We start from the raw sequence: 25746 nt of genomic DNA on the forward strand, positions 1-25746 counted from the left end.
AATTTAGTAATATTTTGGGAGTTTGTATATATGGAGGTGTCCAGAAGTTATACTTTTGTAACTTGGGGATGGACTGTAAACCAAAGAACACCAACACTTTATCCATACAAGGCATTCTCCGCTCTCCCATGGGGCGGAAAAAGCACATCCCACCAGTCTCGAGGACAGATTCCGTCCCGCTCTTATCAGATTCTTAAGACAGTCTCTTGGCCTCACAGTCTCCTGCAAGAGGACCACAACCTTGTCATGTGCCTCAGTGACCTGGAGAGCTGTGTTGGCTGGGGTCAGGGCTTTATAGCTCTTGGTAGGGTCGCCCATGCCATAAAACAGGTTCAAAGGGTAGAGGTCAGACTAAGAGTGGCCCACCGGTCCTCCAGATTCGGGGGTTCAGCTCAGGGCCAACAACCCTGACTGGTAAAGAAAAATTATCACGGAAACAGCAGTGAAGGTTGCTCCCACATCCGAGTGTGACGGTATTCCGGAGTCTCCACCCGGGACTTGCATTTCAGTCAGTAGTGAAAACCGAGAGGAAGCTACTGACACGATGAAGGAAGCTATGACTGCTGCCGGAGATGGAGGACCTTCATTGCTGCCCTAAACGCCAGCGACGTAACAGGCTGTGAGCAATTCAGTACCTCACGATGATCTTGCACTTTAATGGTTATCTGCTCGTTCTCTGTAGCTGTTACACTTTACTGCGCATAGTTATTGATTTACCTCGTTCTACTTCAGTGCTCGGTGGCATTTGATTTGATCTGATTGAATGGCGTGCAAGGAAAGCTGTTCCCTGCATCTCGGCGCGCGGGGCGACCAGAAGTCCAATTTCAGTTCCTCGCGGCAGACGGACAGGACGCGCTCCCTGCGAGGTGTTAGGTCCGCGGTACGGCTGCCGATCCAAACGCGGTTTCTGTTCCCCTTCCCGTCCCTGTGCCACGTCTCGGGGACAGCGACCACCCCTTCTCCATATTTACCCCCTCCGCCTCCCTCCGACTCGAGAACCTAAAAGCAGAAGTGGCCTGAGTGCCCATGAAGTCAGGAAGCAGAGATTAAAAATGGGGCCCCTTTCATTAGCCAGGGGCAGCCTGTTACATTGTCATCGGCCGAAGTAGTTACCTCCAGAGTAAAAAAAGAATCCCAAGATGCTGGAATTGGCACATCCTCTCTCCACAGATGCTGAGTGTCTCCATGTGACAGAGGAGCTGAATTAGGCCACTCAGCCCATCGAGTCTCTGCCATTCCATCATGGCTGACGCTTTATCCCTCTCAATCCCGTTCTCCTGCCTTCTCCCTGTAACCTTTAGTGCCCTGACTAATCAACCTCTGCTTTAAATATACCTGCTGACTTGGCCGTCTGTGGCAATGAGTTCCACAGATTCACCACCTTCATCTCTGTTCTAGATGGATGTCCTGTTCAGAGGTGGGCACTGTGGTCCTAGATCCTCCTCTCCCCAACTATAGGAAACATCCTCTCCACATCCGCTTTGTCCAGGCCAGAAGTTCCCAACCTGGGATCCATGGACCCCTTGGTTACTGGTAGGGGTCCACGGCATAAGAAAGGTTGGGAACCTTGGTTCAATATTTGGTTGGTTTCCGTGAGATCCCTTCGTACACTCCTCATGCATTTCTTGCTGTTTCTGTTTATATTTCAGGATTCAGCGTCTGCAGTTCATTTTTGATTCACAGTAATGATCTCCATTGATACTGATGGTATTACGTGGGAGTTGTGGGGGAGAGCTTTCTCAAGGGTGTGCTGGTAGCAACAGCAAAGTCTGGTGCCCAAAATCAGAACTGGTTTCTGAGGCCAATCTGAATCTAGATCTGCATCTAGGCTAGGGGTAGTCCGGTGCCGATCTGTGTCTAGGCTAGGGGTAGGCCGGTGCCGATCTGTGTCTAGGCTAGGGGTAGGCCGGTGCCGATCTGTGTCTAGGCTAGGGGTAGTCCGGTGCCGATCTGTGTCTAGGCTAGGGGTAGGCCGGTGCCGATCTGTGTCTAGGCTAGGGGTAGGCCGGTGCCGATCTGTGTCTAGACTAGGGGTAGGCCGGTGCCGATCTGTGTCTAGACTAGGGGTAGTCCGGTGCCGATCTGTGTCTAGGCTAGGGGTAGTCCGGTGCACATATGTGTCTAGGCTAGGGGTAGGCCGGTGCCGATCTGTGTCTAGGCTAGGGGTAGGCCGGTGCCGATCTGTGTCTAGGCTAGGGGTAGGCCGGTGCCGATCTGTGTCTAGGCTAGGGGTAGGCCGGTGCCGATCTGTGTCTAGACTGATAGATACAGTCTAGATCTGTAGGCTAGTGCAGGCAGATTTCAAGGCCTTTACTGGGAGGCGGGGAAAATTGTTCTTCTCCTTTTACATTCCGTCATGTGAATAATTCAGCTGTTTACCATCTCTTACTGGGACAAACACTTCATTATTAATGGCCACGGCCTTCCTTGCGACACAGTGCTCGCTGGGTCTGGATTAATTCTCCCTGCCCTGCCCCTTGGACAGTCGTCGAGTCGTACAACACAGAAACAGAGCCTTCGGCCTAACTTGTCTCTGCTGACCTTGTTGCCCAGCGAGCTAGTCCCTTCACTTATCATCACTGATGTATGTTGTGAAATTTGTTCTTTTGTGGCAGTACATGCAATATGTTTAAAAAAAAACACTCTTAAATAAAGAATATACAGTGTGCAAAAGTTTTAGGCACATATATGTAGCGAGGGTGCCTAAGACTTTTGCATAGGACTGTATTTGTCAACGTGGAGCGGAGAGCAAGTTTGTAAATCTGGTGGGAACAAAGGACGTTGGGAATGACGAGGGTGTCAGAGATGGAGTGTCAGGGCAGTGGGGCGGGGGGGGAATGTTGGCAGACACATCCAGCCCTGAGACACCAGGTAAGGTCATTTGATTCCAAACAATCGGTTTAGTAATCATTACAGAATGTCTCACTGGTGCTTCCCTCTCCCTTCCCCTTTTCCCAACCATGATTCCCCTCTCCCTGCCCTCATCCCACTCTCAGTCCACAACAGAGACCCAGATCAGAATCAGGTTTATCATCACTCACATCTGTCATGAAATTTGTTTTTTTTGTGGCAGCAGTACAGTGTATTTAAGGTCGCTACTTCTGTTTATTTTGTAGTGTTATTGCAACTGCGTTGTAATCGGGGTGCAGCATGTGTACAACATACAACCTGAATTTCTTGCTCTTCACAGACATCCACGAAACAAGAAAACCCAGAGAATGAGTGTTTGTAATGTCGGAACCACGAAGCCCCCCCCCACCCCATTTGTGCCAGCAGAACCATCAACCCTCCCTCCCACCCCCCACCATGCACGCGATAGCAAAGCCCCCCACAAGGGGATGTTGATGCAAAGTCCATAACACAGCACTTTGGTATCTCAGACCGCTCTCTACCCCCATCGAGGGAGAGAGACGTCGCTCCCGCGACGATTGCGGAGACCGAAGACTCGCTGTTCCGGTCTTCCGATCATCCGCGTCGCTTCTCCGAGCCCTCCGTCTCGGGGACCGACGGGCTCTCCCCCTCTCTCCCCCTCAAAAAACAGGGAGAAGGATGGCCTCTTCCGAAAGCAGCACGCGCCGCCTGCCGCCCCCAGGTTTCATTCTCCAGTGACGCGTCATTCGGCGAAATCGGCGAGGAACTGGGCCGCTCCCTGAGGGTGCACGTCTTCCAGGCCATTGCTGGAGATAGTGAACTCTGATTCGTGTGTAGTCTTAGTTAATTTTGTGGGTAGTTAAAGATTGTGTCTCGTGATGCCCAAATAAAACCATCAGTGGGAGAGAGGGATCGGGACTGACAGGAGTTCACTCCGGAGCTGTTATTGATTTTTTTTTGACACACCGAATAAACCCTTGCGCGAAAGTGCTGAGTGACTGCAGCCATCTTTTACTTGGTCCGTAACCCACGTTTCATAACAGCTGTGTACGGCAGTTCAAAATACGCCCGGCCCCTGTGTGTGAAGGAGCCCCCGCTGTCCAGTTTAAATCTCTTGTCCCTGATCTTAGTCGTGTGCCCTCTTGTTTTCAGCACATCTTCCCTGGAGGGGAGGCCTAAGTGCTTTGGTAGTATCTGCACCCCACCACCCCTCACTTAGCACATTGCGTACATTTCCACTCGTCTCTTTACAGGGAGCGCGTGGAGGCTCCGGTGAGGGTGCTGGAGTCGTTTTTCAAACTGCCACCTGGGTATGTGAGGAGGTTGGACAAACCTAGGATATTTCCTCTGGACTGGGAGAGATGTAGAATATTGTGAGAGGCTTCGTTAGGCTAGGCAGTCAGAATCCTTTTCCCTAAGGTTGGAATGTCAAACACCAAGAGGGCATAGCTTTAAGCTGAGAAGGGGATGTGTGGGACGAGTTTTGTTTCCACGGCGTGCTAGGTGCCTCGAACGCTCTCCGTCACCCCCCCGACTGAAGCGTACCTGCGGACTGCATCTCGGGCACTGTGGCAGCCCCGGTGCAGCTTGGTTGCCGCTCGCTTCTCTGGGCTGGAGTTGGTACCTGTCCAATGGGGAAGGGAGCGTGAATTCCAGCCGATTACCGGCAGATTACTGACCTCTCCGGACTCTGGATTTGGGGATTGCCAAACGTTACGTGGATTTTCTGGTGTAGTCTGTTTTGTCGTGTGCTTTTGTGATATCGTTCCGGAGGAATGTTGTCTCATTTTTAAACTGCATTGCAGTTGTGGTTTCTAAATGACAATAAACCAAAATTCAATTCAATTCAGATTCAAGAAGGTGCCACATTGGAGACACAAGCAGCCAACTTGTTTCAACAGACAGTTGAACTGTGCATGAGGAAATTGCAGGGGAGGGGTCTGCCAGAGGTGAGATGGACGAGGTAGGGGGGATTGACTAGGGAGCACAGACTGCTTCCCTATATTAAATTATACATTAAGTCTGCTTATTCAACAGGGTAAGGGTTAACTACTATGTATGCACAAATATTGCTCTTTTAGTGGGAAAGGGTTAATCGACAGTATAGAACTGTAGAGTTAAACACTGTAACTGTGCACAGTCATTGCTCGTTTAGTAGAGAAAGGGTTGATCTGTATAACTACACAGCCATTCAGCAGCGGAAGATGAGACGCTGGGTAACAATACAGTTATTCTATAGATTTAGTAGAGAAAGGGTTAATATGTATGACACCAGAACTATTCAGCAGGGTAAGGGTCAAACACTGTGCACAGTCATTGCTCATTTAGTAAAGAAATGTTTAATCTGTATAAGTACGGAGCCGTTCAGCAGGGTAAGGGTTAAACACTATGCGCAATCATTCATTTAGTACAGAAATGGTTAATCTGTATAACCACAGAGCCATTCATCAGGGTAAGGGTTAAACGCTGAAACTGCACATTGTTATTTTGGTAGAGAAAGGGTTAATCTGTAAAACTGCAGGGCCATTCAGCAGGGTAAGGGTTAAACACTGCACCGTGTTGATTCAGCTCGGTGAAGGTTAGTTACTGAGTATCTGCAGGGTCACTTTATCTTGTAGGGAAAGGGTTAAACACTACAATCGCTGGGTAACTGTGCAGGGTCCTTGTCCGTTCAATAGGGAAAGGGTTCCTGATGAACAACAGGATCACCGTCCAGTGGGGTGAGGCTGAAGCACTGTGTAGACGTACAGAGTCACTGCTCCTTCAGAGGGCGAAGGGTTTAGCCCGACGTCGTTGGTGTTTACGGCTGCAGTGAAGGTCCTCCATCCCTGGCGGTGTTCAGGGCTTCCTCCGTCATGTCAGTAGTTTCCTCTCGGTTTTCACTCCTGTCAGCCATGCAAATCCTGGGTGGAGACTCAGGTTAACGTCAGACTCAGATGTAGAAGGGTTCTTCGTTGCTGTTCCTGTAACAGTTTTGTTTGACCAGTCGGGGTTGTTGGCCCTGAGCTGAACCCCCGAACCTGGAGGACCGATGGGTCACTCTTTAGTCTGGCCTTTACCCTTTGACCTGTTTGGCATGGCTGACCCTACCAAGAGCCAAAGCATAAACCCTGACTCCAGCCAGCATAGCTCCCCGGGTCACTGAGGCACGTGAGCCTCCAAACCCTACGATGAGGTTATGGTCCTCTTGGATGTTAGCACTGCCTCACCGCAGGTACATTAGAGTCAGCTGTGAGCTGATGGGTCCATACCCTCCGCCAGGACCAGGGACTGATGTGGAACTGTGCCCCCAGCCTGGCTGAGGGCAGCCCTATGCAGGCCAGATCTTTCTAAGGAGAAGAGCGATTAGCTTTATCTGTCGTACGTACATCAAAGCGCACGGCAAAATGCGTTTGCACCGGCGACCATCACGGTCCGAACATGTGCTGGGGCCTGCCCCCAAGTCTTGCCGCACTTCCCGTGCCAGAGTGCCGGTGACTCACTCACCCTAACCCACGCGGTCACGGGGAAAACGTACAAGTGCCTTACCGAACCCGAGTCGTCGACGCTATAAAGAGTTATGCTAACCGCGACACTTCCGTGCTGTCGCTAGACGCCACCCGCGTTGTACTCTTGCTTTGCTGTGGATGGTTCGGCCTTGCGGTTAACACTCTTTCCTCTCTACAGGCCATGGTAGCTTGTTACCCCGGACACGGGACGGGCTACGTTCGCCATATCGACAATCCGAACGGAGACGGGCGCTGCGTCACCTGCATTTACTACCTGAACAGGGACTGGGACGTCAGTGTAAGTAGTGGTACGGCCGGCCGGCCCTCTGGTTTGCTGGCTGTCACTGGAATAAGTGCTGAGCCCCACGGAGGCCGGCAAGCCCCTGCCATCGGCTCTCAGCGGTGTGTCGGGAGTCCAGTCCCAGCAGGACTCTCAATGTGGGTTGGCAGGTTTGGACAGTGTCGAGGAATGTGGGAACTGCTACTGAGGTAATTCGCTGGGACGTGAATGAGAGAAAGATATCTGGGAGGGATGGGATAGATTAATCTTGGAGTCGGTTAAAGGGTTGCCACAACATTGTGGGCTGAAGGGCCTCACTGTGCTGTACTGTTCTATGTTCTCAACATCACCATCATCATATGCCTTGTCGTATGACGTGGGTGACCATGGTCTTTCCATGGCCATGATGGTTCTTTTTATACAGAAGTGGTTTGCCATTGAATTATTCTGGGCAGTGTCTTTACAAGACGGGTGACCCCCAGCCATTATCAATACTCTACAGAGATTGTCTGCCTGGTGTCAGTGGTCACATAACCAGGACTTGTGATCTGCACCGGCTGCTCATACGACCATCCACCACCTGCCCCCATGGGTTCACGTGACCCTGATTGGGGGGGCTATGCAGGTGCTACACCTTGCCCAAAGGTGACCTGCAGGTTAGCGGAGGGAAGGAGGACCTTACACCTCCTTTGGTAGAGACGTACCTCCACTCTGCCACCCGGATATACAGTACATATATAATATGCAGATGGATGGATCTTTATATGGGTATAGATGATTGGGGGGGTGGGGGAAGTGTGTGTGTGTGTGTGTGTGTGTGTGTGTGTGTGTGTGTGTATTAAGGTCGTGTTCATAGGTTCGATGTCCATTCAGAAATCAGATGACAGAGGGGAAGAAGCTGTTCCTGAATTGTTGACTGTGTGTCTTCAGGCTCTTGTACCTCCTCCCTGTTATAACAATGAGAAGAGGGCATGTCCTGGGTGATGGGGGTCCTTAATGATGGGCACCGCCTTTCTGAGGCATTGCTCTGAAGAAAGAATTGGAATTATTACCCTGTGTACTGAGATACAGTGAACACCTTTACAAAAACTTATGGCGTTTGCACAGACCATTCCATACACAAGAGCCTCAGGGCAGTATAAAGAAAAGCAGGATGCAGAATAGAGTGTTACCACCTCAGAGAAAGCACCGTGCAGGTAGACAGTGAGGTGCAAAGACCATGAAAAGGTAGATTGTGAGATTAAGAGTCCATGTTTATAAGACCAGGGTACTGGTGAGGCTGCGCCTGGAGTACTGTGTGCATTTCTGGTCTCCATACTTGAGGAAGGATATACTGGCTTTGGAGGCGGTGCAGAGGAGGTTCACCAAGTTGATCCCAGGGATGAAGGGGTTAACCTATGAGGAGAGATTGAGTCACCTGGGATTATACTTTCTGGAATTCAGAAGAATGAGAGGGGATCCAGCGTGTGGTGAAAACTGCCCAGCAGATTATCGGCACCCAATTGCCCACCATTGAGAACATCTATCATAAACGCTGCCCGGGCAGGACAAAAAGCATTATCAAGGATGCATCTCACTCTAACCATGGACTTTTTACTCTCTCCCATCCGGTAAGGGCTACAGGAGCCTCCGCTCCCGCACCAGCAGGCACAGGAAGAGCTTCTTCCCTGAGGCTGTGACCCTGCTGAACCTCACATCACAGTATTGCACCCATATTGTACTGTCTCAGTACTTTTATATTTGTGTGCTGTAGCACTTACTTTTTATTCACAGTTATTTTGTCAATAACACTATTCTTTGCATTTCTGGTTAGATGCTAACTGCATTTCATTTGGCTTTGTATCTGTACTCGGCACAATGACAATAAAGTTGAACCTAATCTAATCTAATAGAAACATACAAAATTTTGAAAGGGGTAGATAAGATAGAAGTAGGGAAAGTTGTTTCCATTGGTAAGTGAGACTAGAACTAGGGGACATTGCCTCAAGATTCAGGGGAGAAGATTTAGGACGGAGATGAGGAGAAACTGTTTTTCCCAGAGAGTGGTGAATCAGTGGAATTCCCTGCCCAGGGAAGCAGCTGAGGCTTCCTCACTAAATATATTTAAGAAACAGTTAGATAGGTTTTTACATAGTAGGGGAATTAAGGGTTATGGGGAAAAGGCAGGTAGATGGAGCTGAGTTTACAGACAGATCAGCCATGATCTTATTGAATGGCGGGGCAGGCTCGATGGGCCGGATGGCCTCCTCTGCCTTCTCTTTTGACGGCCTCACTTATCAAGAGCCACTTATCACCTCCACTTTAAATATACCCAATGATCTGGCCTGCACAGCCGTCTGTGGCAATAAAATTCCTCAGATTCACCACCCTACTGGCTAAAGAAATTCCTCCTCGTCTCTGGGTCCAAAGGGACATTCTTGTATTCTGAGTTTAAGTTCAATTTCAAGTTTTTTGTCATTCAGCCATTCACATGAAACAACATACTTCCGGACCAAGGTGTACAGCACAGTACATATAACTCACACATATATAGGCATCCGTTAGTCTCGAGAGACCATGGATTTGCGCCTTGGAAAGTTTCCAGGGCACAGGCCTGGGCAGGGTTGTATGGGAGACTGGCAGTTGCCAAGTCTCTCCTCTCCACGCCACCGATGTTGTCCAAGGGAAGGGAAGGGCTGATACGGCTTGGCACCGGTGTCGTCGCAGAGCAATGTGTGGTTAAGTGCCTTGCTCAGGGACACAACACGCCGCCTCAGCTGAGGCTCGAACCAGTGACCTTCGGATCACTAGGCCAACGCCTTAACCACTTGGCCATGCTCCAACACAACTCACACATGTACACAACACATAAAGTAATATTACCACAAATAAATTAGCAAGTCATAAAGATAGATTCCGGAAAGCTGCTCCTTCTGTTGGAAACATCCTCTGCACCTCCGGTCTGGCTTTTCAGAACTCAGTTGGTACTGTATTTTGTGCAGAGGTTCATTAGTTTTATAACAGTGGGGTAGAAGCTGTTCTTAAGTTTGGTGGGACGTGCTCTCAGCTCTGCCTGCAAGCGGCCCCAGTCCCTCATATTCCATTCGGGGGCCCCAAACAGCCCTTCCAGGTGAGGCAACGCTTCAGCTGTTGGCCTTCTGGAGTTGTCTATCGTGTCTGGTGCTCCCGATGTGGCCCCTTCCACATTCGTGAGACCCGTCACAGATTGGGGGGGCTGCTGTGTCGAGCACCTCCGCTCCATCACTTCCTGCTGGCCAAATGTTCCCATTCCCATTCCCCGTTGTGACATGTCGGCCCACGGCCTCCTCTTGTGCTAGGATGAGGCCACCCTCGGGGTGGAGGAGCAACACTTCATATTCCGATAGGTAGCCTCCAACCTGATGGCATGAATATCAATTTTCCTTCTGGTTAAAAAATATCCTTTCCCCCCCCCCCCCCCCCACTTTTATTCCCCATTCTGACATTTTACCTCCTCTCACCTGCCTATCACCTCCCCCTCTCCTATCAGATTCCTACTTCAAAGTACATTTATTATCAAAGTCGATATAAATGATGCACCTTGAGATTTGTCTGCTTGCAGAGCCGCAGAGCAAGAAACCCGAGAGAAACCAATTTAAAAAAAAGAGAATGGGCCGAGAAAGAGAAAAAAAAACACAGATCATGCAAACAGTAGAAGCACGCGTTGGCATCGCGAGCCAAATTGCGTCCTTAGATCTGAATCCCTGGAGCAGCCTGGACTAGGCCCAAAGCCTCGGTCTCAGTTCATCACGTTAGCGGGGCAAATCCCCACAAAGCTTGCAGACACGAAGCACGGCAGCCTGGGCAGTCTCACAGCCTCAGCGTCGCGAGGAGAGGAGTGAAAGTTGCAGGAGAGCCAGTGAAATCGGCCAGACTTCTACCTCCGGTCCCAACACCCTGCCTTTCCACTCTGTCTGGGCCGGCCCCTTATCTTTCCGACCCGCCTGACTTCACATAGTACCTTCTGGCTATCCTCCTTCCCCTCCCCCCCCCCACCACCTCTTTATTCTGGCGTCTTCCCCCTTCCTTTCCAGTCCCGGAGTAGGGTCTCACCCGAAACGTTGACTGTTTATCCATTTCCATAGATTTTGCCTGACCTGCCGAGTATCTCCAGCATTCTGTGTGGGTCGCCTTGTATCTTCTGCCTGATGGGAGGGGGGAGGAAGAGAGAACGTTGTGTGTAGGTGGGGTCTTTTTAAAAAAAATTTTTTTTAATTAGTTTTTCAAAACATTTTACAAATTAAAAACCCCAAATCCCAATGAGGAACATTAATACAGTGCAAGATTAAGCATACAATAACAATATGCTACAAAGGAAGAGAATTTAACAAAAAAAAGCACCTAAATTAAAGACCGGTAAGCTTAGTGTCCTCCCCAAGCCCCACAACACAAGAAAAAACAACAACTCCAGACCAACCACACTACAATATAGAGAGTATAAGTCAGGACAGTCAAACTCCCAGACTGTGAATATACTTAGCAACAGAGGATAATAATGCCTGCTACCAGAAAAAAGGAGCTGAAAGCAAGGGACCGAAAAGAAGAGAAAAAAAAACCCTAGTCAACAGGAAGGTTATGAAAGTACTCGATAAAAGGTCCCCAGACCTTATGGAACTTTAGATCCGAATTAAGAACTGAATAATGAATTTTTTCGAGGTCCAAGCAGGCCATAATGTCGTTAAGCCATTGCGCATGAGTGGGCGGGGCAACATCTCTCTCCATCTAAGGAGGATAGGTGGGGTCTTTGATGACACCGAGGCAGTGAGAGTCCACGGAGAGGAGGCTGGTTTCCGTGATGTGCTAAGCTGTGTCCACAACTCTGCAAGTCTCCTGTGGCCGTGGTTGGAGCAGCGGCCGTAACGAGACTCGATGCATTTGGATGGAGTGGTTTTGCGGGGTAATCCAGTCAGTGGAAACGTGCAGAATTCACAAGCACTGACGTTGAGTTGCGTTTCAATTTAAGGGGCTGGTCTGACGTGACCGTGTAACTACATGAGCTTCGGTTGCCAGGCTTCGTGTTCAGGTTTCGGTGTTCAATAAATGAGCTGTTACAGTTATTCTTAAACATAGAGCATAGAAATCTACAGCACATTACAGGCCCTTCAGCCCACAATATTGTGCTGACCATGTGACCTACTCTAGGAGCTGCCTAGAATTTCCCTAGCGCGTAACGCTCTATTTCCTAAGCTCCATGTACCTATCAAGCGAACCATCTACTCTCACTCCGCGGTGCTGGCACTGCCGTTCACCGCCCACCTCTTCCCTTCCGTTTGTTTCCCCAGGTCCACGGCGGCCTGCTGCAGATATTCCCGGAGAATCGATCAGAGGTCGCCAACATTGAGCCTTTGTTCGACAGGTTACTCATCTTCTGGTCTGACCGCCGAAACCCCCACGAAGTGAAGCCCGCGTTCGCCACCAGGTAATTGGGAGGGAGCCGGTCGGGGGGGTGTGGTGAGTGAGATGGTGACATTGGGGTGGGGTGGGGAGCGGTTTGGGGCTACTGGGCTGCAGCGACCTCAAGGTTTTCCGCGTGCAGGAGCAAAAAAGAACGTGCGCCAAACTGGGGCCTGGGCCGGGCAGACCCCTTCTGGACTTGGGTAATCATCTTCTGAAATAATTAATTTATAAATAATAAATAATTTTCTGGTGAGGATGGAGAGGAATTCACAACGTGGCCTGGAGTGAAATGTCTCGGTTACGAGGAGGGAGCACGCAACATAGGCGCAGAATTAGGCCATTCAGCCCATCGGTCATCTCCATCATGGCTGGTTTATCATCCCTCTCAACCCCATTCTCCCCGTAACCTTTCGTGCCCTGAATGATCAAGAGCCTTTCACCTGCTTGATACTGGAGGGGCTGGGTCTCTTTCTGCCTGGAGTGGAAGAGCTGGTGGTGTAGCGGTGTCAGCACCGGAGTTTGAGGCGAATGGTCCCGGGTTCGAATCCGGCCGACTCCGTGCGCGCTTTCCATCTGCGCTGGGTCGAGCGTCGGAGCTAGCGACTCGGCCTCGACGAAAAAACCGTCAAATGCAACTGCAGCAGCAAAGATGCTGCCCGAGGTTGGGAGATCGATTACATAAAGAGGGATATGGAAAGGGTAGAACATACATCAATTATATATTACACCACAAAAAAATAAATAAATTAAATCCAAATTTATCTGATCAGTGTTTCCGATGTAACCAAGAAACTGGTACTTTTTTACATTCTACTTGGTCTAGTTCTGAAATTCAACCTTTTTGGACAAATTTAAGAGTTTTATTGGAACAAATTATTGGAACACAACTTCCACATAATCCAATATTATTTTTATTAGGCGATATTGAAGGGATAAAATCGAAACCCAAATTGAATAAATATCAGAAAGAATTTATAAAAATTGCACTGGCAGTAGCCAAAAAGGCTATTGCAGTTACTTGGAAATCGGACTCATACTTAAGTGTAGATCGTTGGAAGAATGAAATTTCCAGCTGTATTCCATTTGAAAAAATTACTTATAATTTAAGAGATAAATATGAAACATTTTTGAAAATTTGGCGCCCTTATTTACAAAAGACAGGATTAAATATATAGGTGCTCTGAAGATAAAATAATTGGTTATTTGGGGAAAGAAATAAATATATATACTAAAGTTATTACGAACTCCATGGAGCATGTGGGGATCTTCCGATATCCAGGCACTCTTTCTTTCTTTCTTTTTCTATAGGGATATTAGGGGGGAGGGGCTTAAGGGGAGGGGGGAAGGGTATTTTTTCTTCTTCTTTCTGTAATTATCTGAAAACTCAATAAAAAGTTTTTTTTAAAAAAAAGGAAGGGTAGAACAGTTCCCCCTTAACAAAGGTAGATAAAAACTGGGTTTAAGGGAAGGTCCTTCGCTGCCTCAGTAAAGAAAGTCACCCACCCCACACATTCTCTCTTCTCCCCTCTCCCATCGGGCAGAAGATACAAAAACCCGAAAGCACGTCCCTCCAGGCTCTGGTCCGCTGTAATAAGGCTATTAAATAGTTGGAGGAGCAACATCTGGGCAGCCTCCAACCTGACGGCATGAACATCGATTTCTTGAACTTCCAGTAACTCTCCTGGAAGTTCCCCATTCCCATTTCCCTCTCTCACCTGCCTGCCCATCACCTCCCCCTGGTGCTCCTCTCCCTTCCCCTCTTTCCATGGTCTTCTGTTCTTCCCCTATCAGATTCCCCCTTCTCCAGCCTCGTATCTCTCCCACGTATGAACATCCAAGGTCTTTACTTCACCCCGCGTCTCCTCTCCCGGTCTCGCCTATCATTTGCCACCCTGTACTTCTTCCTCCCCTTCTTATCCTGACTTCTCGTTCATTCCAATCCTGAAGAAGGCTCTCGGCCCGAAATGTCGACAGTTTACTCTCTCCCGTAGAGGCTGTCTGACCTGCTGAGTTCCTCCAGCGTTTTGTGCGTGTAACGCTTACGCGACAGGCTGTCTAGGGGAAGAATTCCAGCCACTCGCCAACCCCGCCTCCTGTATACACAGGTGCTGTGGAAAACAAGTTAACGCAGTGTCGCACACACAATATCAAACCCACACCAGACACCGTTATGGAATATACTTTAAAGATTTTACTAGAACTAAGTGATTGCTAACGATACAGTATATATGAAGGAAAAGAAAATAAAAGGCGCCAAAACTTTTCAGAGTTCAGTCAGTTTAGTAGTGCACATCGTTGGAGCTCAGCCATCGAACCGTTCGACCACTCTGGCTCTCCTCTGACCTCCACGACCTCGCACCTGGAACCACCCGAAGTGGTCGACCGAGCAGTGCGGCAGACGTCCACCTTCTTCGGCGCCTTCCTCCCCGACTCTCGAAAAGACCGCGAAACCCCAGCTCCCAGACCCACAAGAAAAAAAATGACACCCAACCCCACTGGTTAACAAATGAATACAATCCCCGTTATCAGCAATTCTAAACCTAAACAGACAGCGAGAAGCTTTGAGAATGCTCTGCGGGACAACACTCTCTCTCCAGTTAGCATAACGACGAAGCAGTTTTACTTTTAACAAAGACGCCATTTTGATTAACATACGCAGTACATGTGTGTTGCTGTTAAATAGTTTCCTAGAATGACAAGATGGACTCCTGACCTCACAATCTACCACGTTATGATCTTCCCATCTACCTGCCCTGCACTTTCCCTGTAGCTGTTACACTTTATTCTGCGTTGTCAATGTTTTCCCTTGTTCCGCCTCGGTGCATTGATCTGAACGAACGCTATCCAAGACAAGCTTGTCACTGTATCTCAGTACATGTGACAGTAACATGGTAGTGTAGTGGTTAGCACAACGGCTTACAGTGCCAGCGACCCGGGTTCAATTCCCGCCACTGCCTGTAAGGAGTTTGTCCCCGTGACCGCGTGGGTTTCCTCCCACATTCCAAAGACGTACTGGTTGTTAGTTTAATTGGGTATTGTAAATTGTCCCGCGATTAGGCCAGGGTTAAATCAGGATTGCTGGGAGGCCTGGCACAAAGGACCGGAAGGGTCTATTCCATGCTGTATCTCGATCAATAAAATAAGTAGATAAATTCTGTTTTGAGGGGGTCTGAGGGGAATTTCTTCCACCCAGAGATGTGTGAGGGTGTGGGGGGCACCTAGAACCCAGTGCCCGAGAGGGCGATGGAAACAGATATACGGACAGTGTTCAGAAAGTTTCCAAATGAGCGCTTGAATCGCCTAGAAAGTGCTGAGAGATCTGGGATTGATATGGGAGAACCTCTGAACATGATGGGTTAATGGATAAGGGACATGCACTGGTACAACATGTTAAAGCTGAATAGAAACACTGATTAAGACCATAAGACATAGGATTGAATCAGGCCATTCAGCCCATCAAGTGCTCCATCATTCCATCATGGCTGATTTACTTTCCCTCTCAACCCCATTCTCCTGCTTTCTCCCCAAAACCTTCACTGCCCTGACTCATCAAGAACCTTTCAACCTCTGCATTAAGTATGACTTGGCCTCTACAGCTGTGTGTGGTGATGAACTCCACTGATTCATCACCCACTGGTGAAAGAACTTCCTCCTCATCTTTGACCTGAAGCAGGGGTTCCCAACTTGGACGCCTACCGATAACCGAGGAGTCTGTGGGCCCCAGGTTGGGAATGTCCGTGTGTGTGGAGGCTATGGCCTCCGGTCCTAGACTGTTGAAAACATCCTCTCCACATGAACTCCATCCAGGCCTTTCAATATAGAACATATTACAGCACATTACAGGCCCTTCGGCCCACAATGTTGTGCCGACCCTCAAACCCTGCCTCCCATATAACCCCCCACCTTAAATTCCTCCATATACCTGTCTAGTAGTCTCTTAAACTTCACGAGTGTATCTGCCTCCACCACTGACTCAGGCAGTGCATTCCACGCACCAACCACTCTCTGAGTGAAAAACCTTCCTCTAATATCCCCCTTGAACTTCCCTCCCCTTACCTTAAAGCCATGTCCTCTTGTACTGAGCAGTGGTGCCCTGGGGAAGAGGCGCTGGCTGTCCACTCTGTCTATTTCTCTTAATATCTTATACACCTCTATCATGTCTCCTCTCATCCTCCTTCTCTCCAAAGAGTAAAGCCCTAGCTCCCTTAATCTCTGATCATAATCCATACTCTCTAAACCAGACAGCATCCTGGTAAAACTCCGCTGTATACTTTCCAATGCTTCCACATCCTTCCTATACTGAGACGACCAGAACTGGACACAGTACTCCAAGTGTGGTCTAACTAGAGTTTTATAGAGCTGCATCATTACATTGCGTCTCTTAAACTCTGTCCCTCGACTTATGAAAGCTAACACCCCATAAGCTTTCTTAACTACCCTATCTACCTGTGAAGCAACTTTCAGGAATCTGTGGACACGTATCCCCAGATCTCTCTGCTCCTCCACACTACCAAGTATCCTGCCATTTACTTTGTACTCTGCCTTGGAGTTTGTCCTTCCAAGGACAAACTCCAGTCCTTGTATATTCGATAAGTTTCAGTGAGATTCCCTCCCTCCCCCCACAGTCTTCCAAACTCCAGTGAGTACAGGCCCAGAGCCTTCAAACCTCCTCGTACGTTAACCCTTTCATTCCCAGGATTTTTCTCGTGAGGTTCCTCTGGATCTTTTACCAACGTTGACACATCCTTTCTGACAAAAGGGACCGTAAACTGCTCACAATTCTCCAAATGTAGTCTGAGCAGTTTCTTATAAAACCCTTGCATCACGTTCTTGCTTTTATGTTTTAGCCCTCTTGAAATGAGTGCCAACGTTCTAGCTACACCTGATGACAGTTCTCTCCCTACTGCCCGTTAACGCTGCTGGCATTTCGGGCAGAAATGAAGGCCCTCCATCTCTGGTGGTGTTCAGGGCTTCCTTCATCCTGTCAGTAGCTTCCTCTCGGTTTTCACTACAGCCAGTCATGAAAGTCCTGGGTGGAGACTCAGGAATACCGTCACACTCGGATGTAGAAGGACTTTTCATTGCTGTTTCCATAACAGTCTTGTTTTACCAGTCAGGGTTGTTAACCCTGAGCTGAATCTCTGAACCTGGAGGACCGGTGGACACTCCTAGTCTGGCCTCGACCCTTTGACCTGTTTGTCACGGGTGACCCGACCAAAGTATAAAGCCCTGACTCCAGCCAGCATAGCTCTCCAGGGCATTGAGGCACACAAGCCTCCAGACCCAACGACAAGGTTGTGGCCGTCTTGGAGTTGTGTACAGTTGTGGTTGTCACACAATAGGAAGGATGTGATTGTGCTGGAGAGGGTTCAAGGTAAACGTATTATCAAAGTACCGCAGGGTAGGGAAAAAATACAATGGAATTGTACAGAAACTATATATAAACTGACAAACAACCGACGTACAAAAGAAGGCAAGTTATGCAAATAAAAAAAAATAACACTGAGAGCATGTGTAACGAGTCGTTGAAAGTGAGTCTGGTGGGTGAAGAGTCAACTCAGAGTCACGGTGATTGACGTTTCCTCTGGGGGTGGGGGGGGAGTCTAGGACCAGAGGACACAGCCTCAGAATAGAGGGGAGTCCGTTTAGAACGGAGACGAGGAGGAATTTCTTTTGCCAGAGGGTGATGAATCTGTGGAATTTGTTGTCACAGGCAGCTGTGGAGGCCAAGTCTTTAAGGCAGAGGTTGAATATTGATTGATCAGGGTGTGAAGGAATACGGGGAGAAGGTAGGAGATTGGGGCTGAGGGGGATGATGGATCAGCCATGGTGAAATGATAGAACAGACGATGGGCTGAATGGCCTAATTCTGCTCCTATATCTTACGGTCCTATCCACACTGGTTCGGGAGCCCGATGGCTGCAGGGTGGCAGCTGTTCCTGAACCTGGTGAGGTGCTGCAGAGGTGATTCACCAAGGGATTTCCTGGATTGGAGTACAGAGGTTAATAGGAGACAGGGTTGTCTGGGTTAGTTCTCCCTGGAGGGGAAGAGGCTGACGCATGTCCTGTTGGAGGGGATAGACACTGGAGAGAACATGATCTTTTCCTCAGTGGTGAGTCTGAAAGAAAGTGGGGCTCGGCAGACTCCTCTGTCCTGGGCCACCCTTTCACGTTGTCCCCAGGTGCAGCCCATCTCTGAAGATCCTTCCCCTCCCAGGGACGAGGTCTTTGGAGTTTCTGTAACTGTGGGTTTTTTACGGGACGGGGTTGCCAGCCCCGTGCCCAACCCTCTCGCAGCCGTGCTTGGGACCGACCGTGGCGGGCTGATCGGAAATGAGGACAGGACAGAGGTTTGAGGTGAGAGGAAGGAGGTTCAGAGGTGGTCTGAGGGTGAGGTTTTTCCCCACACAGAGGGAGTGTGAGGTCTAAAGATTAAAAGTTGAAAGAACAGCCTTATTGATCGAACTGTACAGTGAAGTACGTCGTTTGCGTTGAAGGCTTCTCACGAGTGTCACTACGCCTCCGGTACCGACGTAGGATGCCCGCAGCCTAACCCAGATTCAAAAGGGAACACAGCCAAACGAAAACAGTGTTTGTCCAGGACCAAGGTGCAAAACGTACACAGCACGTGAATCAAAACAGCGAGCAAAAAAACCCCACATTGTATGTTATATGTAGCCCAAGTCCCTGAGTGACAGGTCCCGCGGATTGACGGTGCAGTTCCCGGCAGCGTGTCGGGGCCGGGATCCAACCTGTCCTTCCTACGCTCGGACACTGGAGACCCACGCACCTTTTTTAGACTGTGGTCGGAAACCGGAGCACCCGGATGAAACCCACACGGTCACGGGTAGGAGGGACCGACTCCTGGCGTTCAGCAGCGGAGGTTGAACCCCGACCTTTCAGCTCAGATGCCCAGGGGTGACCTGCAGGCTAGCGGAGGGAAGGAGCACCTTACACCTCCCTCGGTAGAGACGTATCCCCATACCTGCCACCTCACGTGAAGGTGAGTGATTAAAACATGGGGGCGCAATTGATGGAAATGTGGGGGCAGGTACTGTAAGTTTGGCAGAGCGGATTCAATGGGCTGAATGGCCTGTTTTTGCACTGTAGGTCTCCATGCAGGTGATGCCTCCATCGGTCAGAGTTGACCATAGATAGATGTTGCATCCTGACTGTCTAGACGCGTGCGTCAGGGGAGTATAATTTGGAGAGCAAGCTGTTGCCCAGGTAGCAAGCTCCCCCTCTCCACGCAGCTGACGAACCCAAGGGAACAGCCGAGACCGGTACAGTTTGGCACCAGCGGCGTCGCAGGAGTTTCCAGTCGACGTGGGACTGCCTCACGGACTCCACCTCTGGATTCTTCACTCCTGAGGCCTTCCCTGTGAGTGGGTAGAGCCTCAAGGTAGCGGAGGCTCGCGATCGGAGTTTTCCTTCTAGATGAGCTGCCAACCACGGCTGACAAGCCCCATCTGCCCAAAACGACAGGTTTTCAGGCGCCAGTGACCCACCTTTGCCCCTTCTCCTGTCGGTAGAAACAGTTCCGCCGGGCTTAGTAGCTAAACCACACGTGAAGGCCGGGAGCTGGGCTTGGTTGTCAGAGGTTATCTGAGGTTCACGCCAGTAGAAACATTTAATAGGTAGTGGGAGCTTAACCCCACTACCACTCCCACAGGCTTTAACAACCTTAAGGAACCCTGCGGACTGCCCTTTAAAAGAGCAATGCTGTTGTAACCCTACTGGCAGAACCTTTTGAAATTCTCGAGTGAGGGATGGTCAGTGGAACTGCCCCCTGCCCTCTGAACTGTGCGTGCCAGGCCAGACCGGAGCTGTGGGCAGGGTGGCCCGTTTGGACTCTGCATGCCAGGCCAGACCGGAGCTGTGGGCAGGGTGGCCAGTCTCTGCGTGCCAGGCCAGACCGGAGCTGTGGGACTGGGCAGCCAGTCTCTGCGTGCCAGGCCAGCCCGGAGCTGTAGGACGGGCTGCCCGTTTGGACTCTGTGGGACGGGCTGCCCGTTTGGACTCTGCATGCCAGGCCAGACCGGAGCTGTGGGCAGGGTGGCCAGTCTCTGCGTGCCAGGCCAGCCCAGGGCTGTGGGACTGGGCAGCCAGTCTCTGTGTGCCAGGCCAGCCCAGGGCTGTGGGACGGGCTGCCCGTTTGGACTCTGCGTGCCAGGCTAGCCCGGAGCTGTGGGATAGGGCAGCCCGTTTGGACTCTGCATGCCAGGCTAGCCCGGAGCTGTGGGCAGGGTGGCTAGTCTCTGCGTGCCAGGCCAGACCGGAGCTGTGGGCAGGGCAGCCCGTTTGGACTCTGCATGCCAGGCCAGACCGGAGCTGTGGGCAGGGTGGCCAGTCTCTGCGTGCCAGGCCAGCCCGGAGCTGTGGGACGGGCTGCCCGTTTGGACTCTGTGTGCCAGGCCAGCCCGGAGCTGTGGGACGGGCTGCCCGTTTGGACTCTGCATGCCAGGCCAGCCCGGAGCTGTGGGCAGGGTGGCCCGCCTGGAAACACCATGGCAAAGTAGGAAGAAAGACTCTGTGGCTTGTTGCTCGAGAGCAGAGTCGGGGCAGCCGGACACTGTATTCCCACATCCCGGCTAAGTTTCCTTCCCAGCCACTTTCCTCTGGGAGCCCAGAGGATAGACACAGGCCTTTCAAGCAAGGATTTGACTGCTGGTGACAGAATTAGCAGGCTTCTCCCCCGAACTTCTTCCTCCCTCCCTGTCCCAGAGCTTGTCAGCGCCATTACGTCGTGGTTAATGCTTTACAGCAGCAACGAGCTGGCTTCATTTCCCGCGGCTATCCGTAAGGAGCTCGAACTCTCTCTCCACGACTCTGCTCGGGTTTCCTCCCGAGTGCTTCCATTTCCTCCCACAGTCCGAAGACGTACCGACCGGATAAGTTGTGGGCATTCTATGTTAGCGCTGGTTACTCAGCTCAGTACTCGACTGTGTTGGTTGTAGACGCAAGCGATGCATTTCACCGTATATCTTGATGAACGTATGTCAGATAAAGCTGATCTTTTTATTCCCACCTGTTGTTCAAGTCGGCCGGTGGCGTAGTGGCTTCCGCATCGGACTGCGAGGCGGTGGTCCCGGGTTCGAATCCGGCCGGCTCCTTGCGCGCTTTCCATCCATGCTGGGTTGAGCGTCGAGCTGGTGACTCGTAGAAGACAGATAAGAAACGGCAGGGTTGCCGCTCGATGCGCCACTAGGCGCGGAAAGGGACGACAAGCTGGTGTACGACCGACCCAGCCTCGCACCTCCAGAGAGCCAGGTTCAATCTGGTGCTGTCCGGAAGACCGGAAGAAGCTGCAGAAGATCGTGAACACAGCCCAGATCACATCACACAAACCAATCTTCCGTCCTTGGACTCACTTTACACCGCACGCTGTTGGAGCAGTGCTGCCAGGATAATCCAGGACACGACCCACCCAGCCAACACACTTTTTGTCCCTCTTCCCTCCAGGAGAAGGTTCAGGTGCTTGAAGACTCGTACGGCCAGATTTGGGAACAGCTTCTTTCCAACTGTGATAAGACTGCTGAACGGATCCTGACCCGGATCTGGGCCGTACCTCCAAATATCCGGACCTGACTTGCACTACCTCACTTTCCCTTTTCTATTTTCTAATTATGATTTATAATTTAAATTTTTATTATAGTTACTATCGATTTGTACTCGAAGGAGTGCAAAGCGCAGAATCAAATATCGCTGTGATGACTGTACGCTCTAGTATCAATTGTTTGGCAGTAATAAAGTCTGTGTGTGGAGTTTGCACGTTCCCTGAGCCTCCCCTAGGGGGCACTCTTGTTCCCTTCAAGTCCGTGTACAGTAATTGCTTCTTCGCTTTACGACATTTCGGCTTACAAACGGTTTCGTAGGAACGCTCCACCTTTGGATAGCAGGGGAAGCCTGTACCACGCTGATACGGAGTGTGAGAGGCTGCAGCCCCTGTCTGAGTATCTGAAAGGGCTGCTGCTCCATTTCAGGGTGTTCTTCAGCCCTGCGCTCCTTGTATACGGGCACCCAGTATGGAGGGGTGCGGGTCGCCAGGAAGATCAACCGGTGGGCTTGCTCCTGGGCCTAGAAGGCAGAAAACCGAGGGCTCTGCCTGCCCCTCTTCCGAGGATGCGTTCGTGCCCGGCCCTCCTTGGAGAGGGAGCATGCGCTCACGATAGGCAGAGTGGGGAATCTCCGGGATTGGCGGGCCCCCCTGAGAATTGACTTTTACAGACAGTAGTAATCATATTTTAATTTGAATTTATTCACTGTCTTGCAAATGCTGAATGTTTGTACTTTGTGTATTTAAACGCGTAGATAAGTTTTTATAGTTTTGTGGGAAAATAAAAGCAGGTCAGGCAGCATCTTGGGGGGGGGGGGGGGGGAATACACAGTCGATGTGTTGGATTGAGATTCTTCACCCGGTTTGGAAGAATCATCGCCACCATCAGCATCACGTGCCATGTCGTATGACCTGGCGATCGTGGCCTTCCGTCTGCCTTTAATCTGAGGCGTTCTCATAAGCTCCTCAAAACTTTTCCCCCTTGATGTGACTCAAGAATATCGTGCTCTGTGGACCGTGACTTTTCCTTCAGTCACTTTCCCCCCCCCGTCTCTACAGGATGTTCGAGCTTCTCGCCCCTCAGTACGTGTCCCAGAAATCCCAGCTGCCGTCTCCGGATCGGCGACGTCAGCTCTCTCCTTACGCCGGCTTTCCGCAGCGCTTCGTGCAGAGGGGAGATGGGCTGCGTAGAGGGTGGGGGCGCGGGGCGGTGGGTGATAGGTGGGTCCGGGTGAGGCGGAGGTGCAGAGGGGAGATGGGCTGCGTAGAGGGTGGGGGCGCGGGGCGGCGGGTGATAGGTGGGTCCGGGTGAGGCGGAGGTGCAGAGGGGAGATGGGCTGCGTAGAGGGTGGCCCCGCGGGGCGGCGGGTGATAGGTGGGTCCAGGTGAGGCGGCGCTGTCAGGAGGTGCAGGAGGGGAGAGGCTAAGAGGTGAGGGGGGGCAACACGAGGCTGAAGTTGAGGGTATCTAATGGGAGAGGAAGGGGGAGAATGGAACCAAGTAAGAGAGGTGGGTAGGGGATGGGATTCTGGTGGGTGGAGTTGTGCTATACTTCGCCCGAGGGTGACCTGCGAGCTAGCAGAAGGAAAGAGCACCTTACACCTCCTTTGGTGGAGATGTATCTCAACCCCACCGACCGTAGAATGGTACAGCACAATACAGGCCATTCGGCCCACAATGTTGTGCTGACCCCAATCATTTTAACCTTCCTCTCCACTTGCTGTGAAGGTGGTGTATAGGAGGCAGGTTATTACAGCCGGAGAGGTAATGGGACAAGCTCCCACTACCCATTAAATGGCGTGCTTCTCAAATAGCCTCTGACAACCAGCTCCTTGCCTTCACGTGTGGCCTAGCTACTAAGCCCGGCAGATTCATTTCTGCTGGCATGAGAAGGGGAAGGGAGGGCTACTGGCGCCTTAAAACCAGCCGCCTCGGGCAGTTGGGGGGTCGTCAGCCATGGTTAGCAGCTCATCTAGGAGAATGAAATCTCCGATCTCAAAGCTCCGCTGCCTTGCAGCTACACCCGCCAATAAGGAAGGCTTTGGGAGTGAACCCCGAGGGGGAAAATCCGGAGCTGGAGCCCCTAAGGCAGTCCTACGTTGAGTTCGACGCTGACTGGTAACTCCTGCAACGCTGCTGGTGTTAAACTGTATCGGTCTCCGCCGTTCCTTTGGATTCATCAGATGCCTGGAGAGTGTCGTGGTTTCTCGTGCCCCACAAATGACCAGGAGATGCAGAAGATTCTTCAAGAAGTATTAAACTTTAATTTGCAAATCAAAGCTGAGACAGTCATTGAGCTAGTCGCTGATTGCCCACCGATCCTTTGGACATAGCATTTTTTATAGCAATCTCCTGGTCCAGTTACATTAGCATATCTATAGTCTATAGTTGCGTATCACACGTACATCCTGCCACTATTGTTTCTACCCATTGACTTAATCATGTTCTAATCTAAATCTCTTAGCTACCTCATGTAACACACCATTGTCTTCTACATTCTTAAGATTTCGTGACTTAATCATGTTCTAATCTACATCTCTTAGCTACCTCTCATTAACACACCATTGTCTTCTACATTCTTAAGATTTCATTCTCCTACTAAATTGGGTACATGCATAGCAAATAGCAAGTTTAAAATTTATACTTTTATACTCCAATAAGAGGGGGAGCTTGCTACGTGGGCAATGGCTTGTTCTCTGTATCGTACTGCCCTGGCATGCGTATCTAGACAGCTAGGACACAATATCCATGGTCGACCCTGACTGTTGGAGGCCGGGTGCAGGGAACAGAGGATTACGGATCATGTAAGACAGTCGGGAAGAGTTTACCGTGGTTAGTACAGACATTGTGCGCCCAGTGGCCTGATCCTGTGTCATTTCTCTCAAGTCAAATCAGCGAGGATTGTGGTGGGTAGGCCACGAGTGTCCTGCGTTCTACCTCCCCTGAGTTAGAAACGCGTGGGCTCAATCCAGAGGTTTAAAGCTGAAAACCTAATCTGAAGCCGCAGCGCAAAAAAAAGTAGCACAGTACAGCAGAGACCCTTCGGCCCGCGGCCTTGTGCTGGACCTACTCCCTAGTCAGTCTGTTTGGAATGGATAGGGTTAATACAAAGAAGCTTTCTCCACTGAGGTTGGGTAAAATTAGAACTAGAGGTTATGGTCAAGGGTGAAAGATGAAATGTTTAAGCAGAACCCAAAGGGGAACTTCTTCACCGCGAAGGGGAACTTCTTCACCCCGAGGGGGAACTTCTTCACTCGGAGGTTGGTGAGTTTGTGGGATGAGCTTCCCGAGGAAGTGGTGGATGTGGTTTCGATTTCAGCGTGGCTGGGGACTGTGGTCCAGGATTGAGTGGATGGGACTCGGCTGAATAACCAGTTTGGCACGGATTATTCGGGGCCTTTCTCTGTGCTGTTCTGCACTAAGACTTCAATCTCCCCCACCCTCCACTCTTCTTGCACCTGTGTGCCTTTGAAATGTTCCTGTTTAAAGTCTCTACCACCATCCCTGGCTGTGCGGTCCGGGCACCCAACACTGTAAAAAATTACTGTAAACTTTCTTTCAATCACCTGGATGTCAGAATCAGGTTTAATATCGGCGTCATGTCGTGAAATCTGTTAACTTTACAATGAAATACATGGCAAATAAATATAGGGAGCAAGAAGCTGAGTAACGTTAAGTGTGTGTGTGTATATACCGTAGATGTCGGATTATAAGCCGCTACTTTTTTCCCACATTTTGAACAGCTTTGAACACTGCGGCCTTTACTACGGTGCGGCTAATGCATGATTTTTTTCATGCCACCAAAAACATTTTGCCTCGTAACAGTAGACCAATAAAATTGATGAGTAGTTCACAGAGGTCCGATGAAATTGTACGATAAATCAAGCGCACTTTCACAATTAAATTATTGTAAATCAGTCATTTGTACTCACCCTCATCAACATGGAAAACACTCGAAGAAAAGCATTGTGCTGCCTTTATGGCAGTTATTTAGTTTATAATATTTTTGCTTAGTAATTCATTTGTTAGTTAAAGTTAGAAGAGTTTTAACTATATTTGTTTTCTGTACTACATCGCGGGATGCTATGACGTCACACCCGGTTTCGCCGCGTCTTGTGGGAAAAATGCCGTTTGCG

At 50.2% G+C, this 25746-nt stretch overlaps 1 protein-coding gene across 1 annotated transcript in view; it reads left to right on the forward strand.

Moving 5' to 3' along the window:
- Positions 1 to 763: 763 nt before the first annotated feature.
- LOC140716159 (prolyl hydroxylase EGLN2-like) overlaps positions 764 to 25746 on the forward strand; it is a 31325-nt gene continuing 6342 nt past the window's right edge. Inside the window, exons 1-3 of the mRNA XM_073028808.1 lie at positions 764 to 880; positions 6538 to 6657; positions 11940 to 12076. Of these exons, the coding sequence (XP_072884909.1) occupies positions 764 to 880; positions 6538 to 6657; positions 11940 to 12076 (374 nt within the window). The remainder of the gene's footprint in view (positions 881 to 6537; positions 6658 to 11939; positions 12077 to 25746) is intronic.

This window comes from Hemitrygon akajei, chromosome 25 (assembly GCF_048418815.1).
Source record: "Hemitrygon akajei chromosome 25, sHemAka1.3, whole genome shotgun sequence".
Classification (NCBI taxonomy): domain Eukaryota; kingdom Metazoa; phylum Chordata; class Chondrichthyes; order Myliobatiformes; family Dasyatidae; genus Hemitrygon; species Hemitrygon akajei.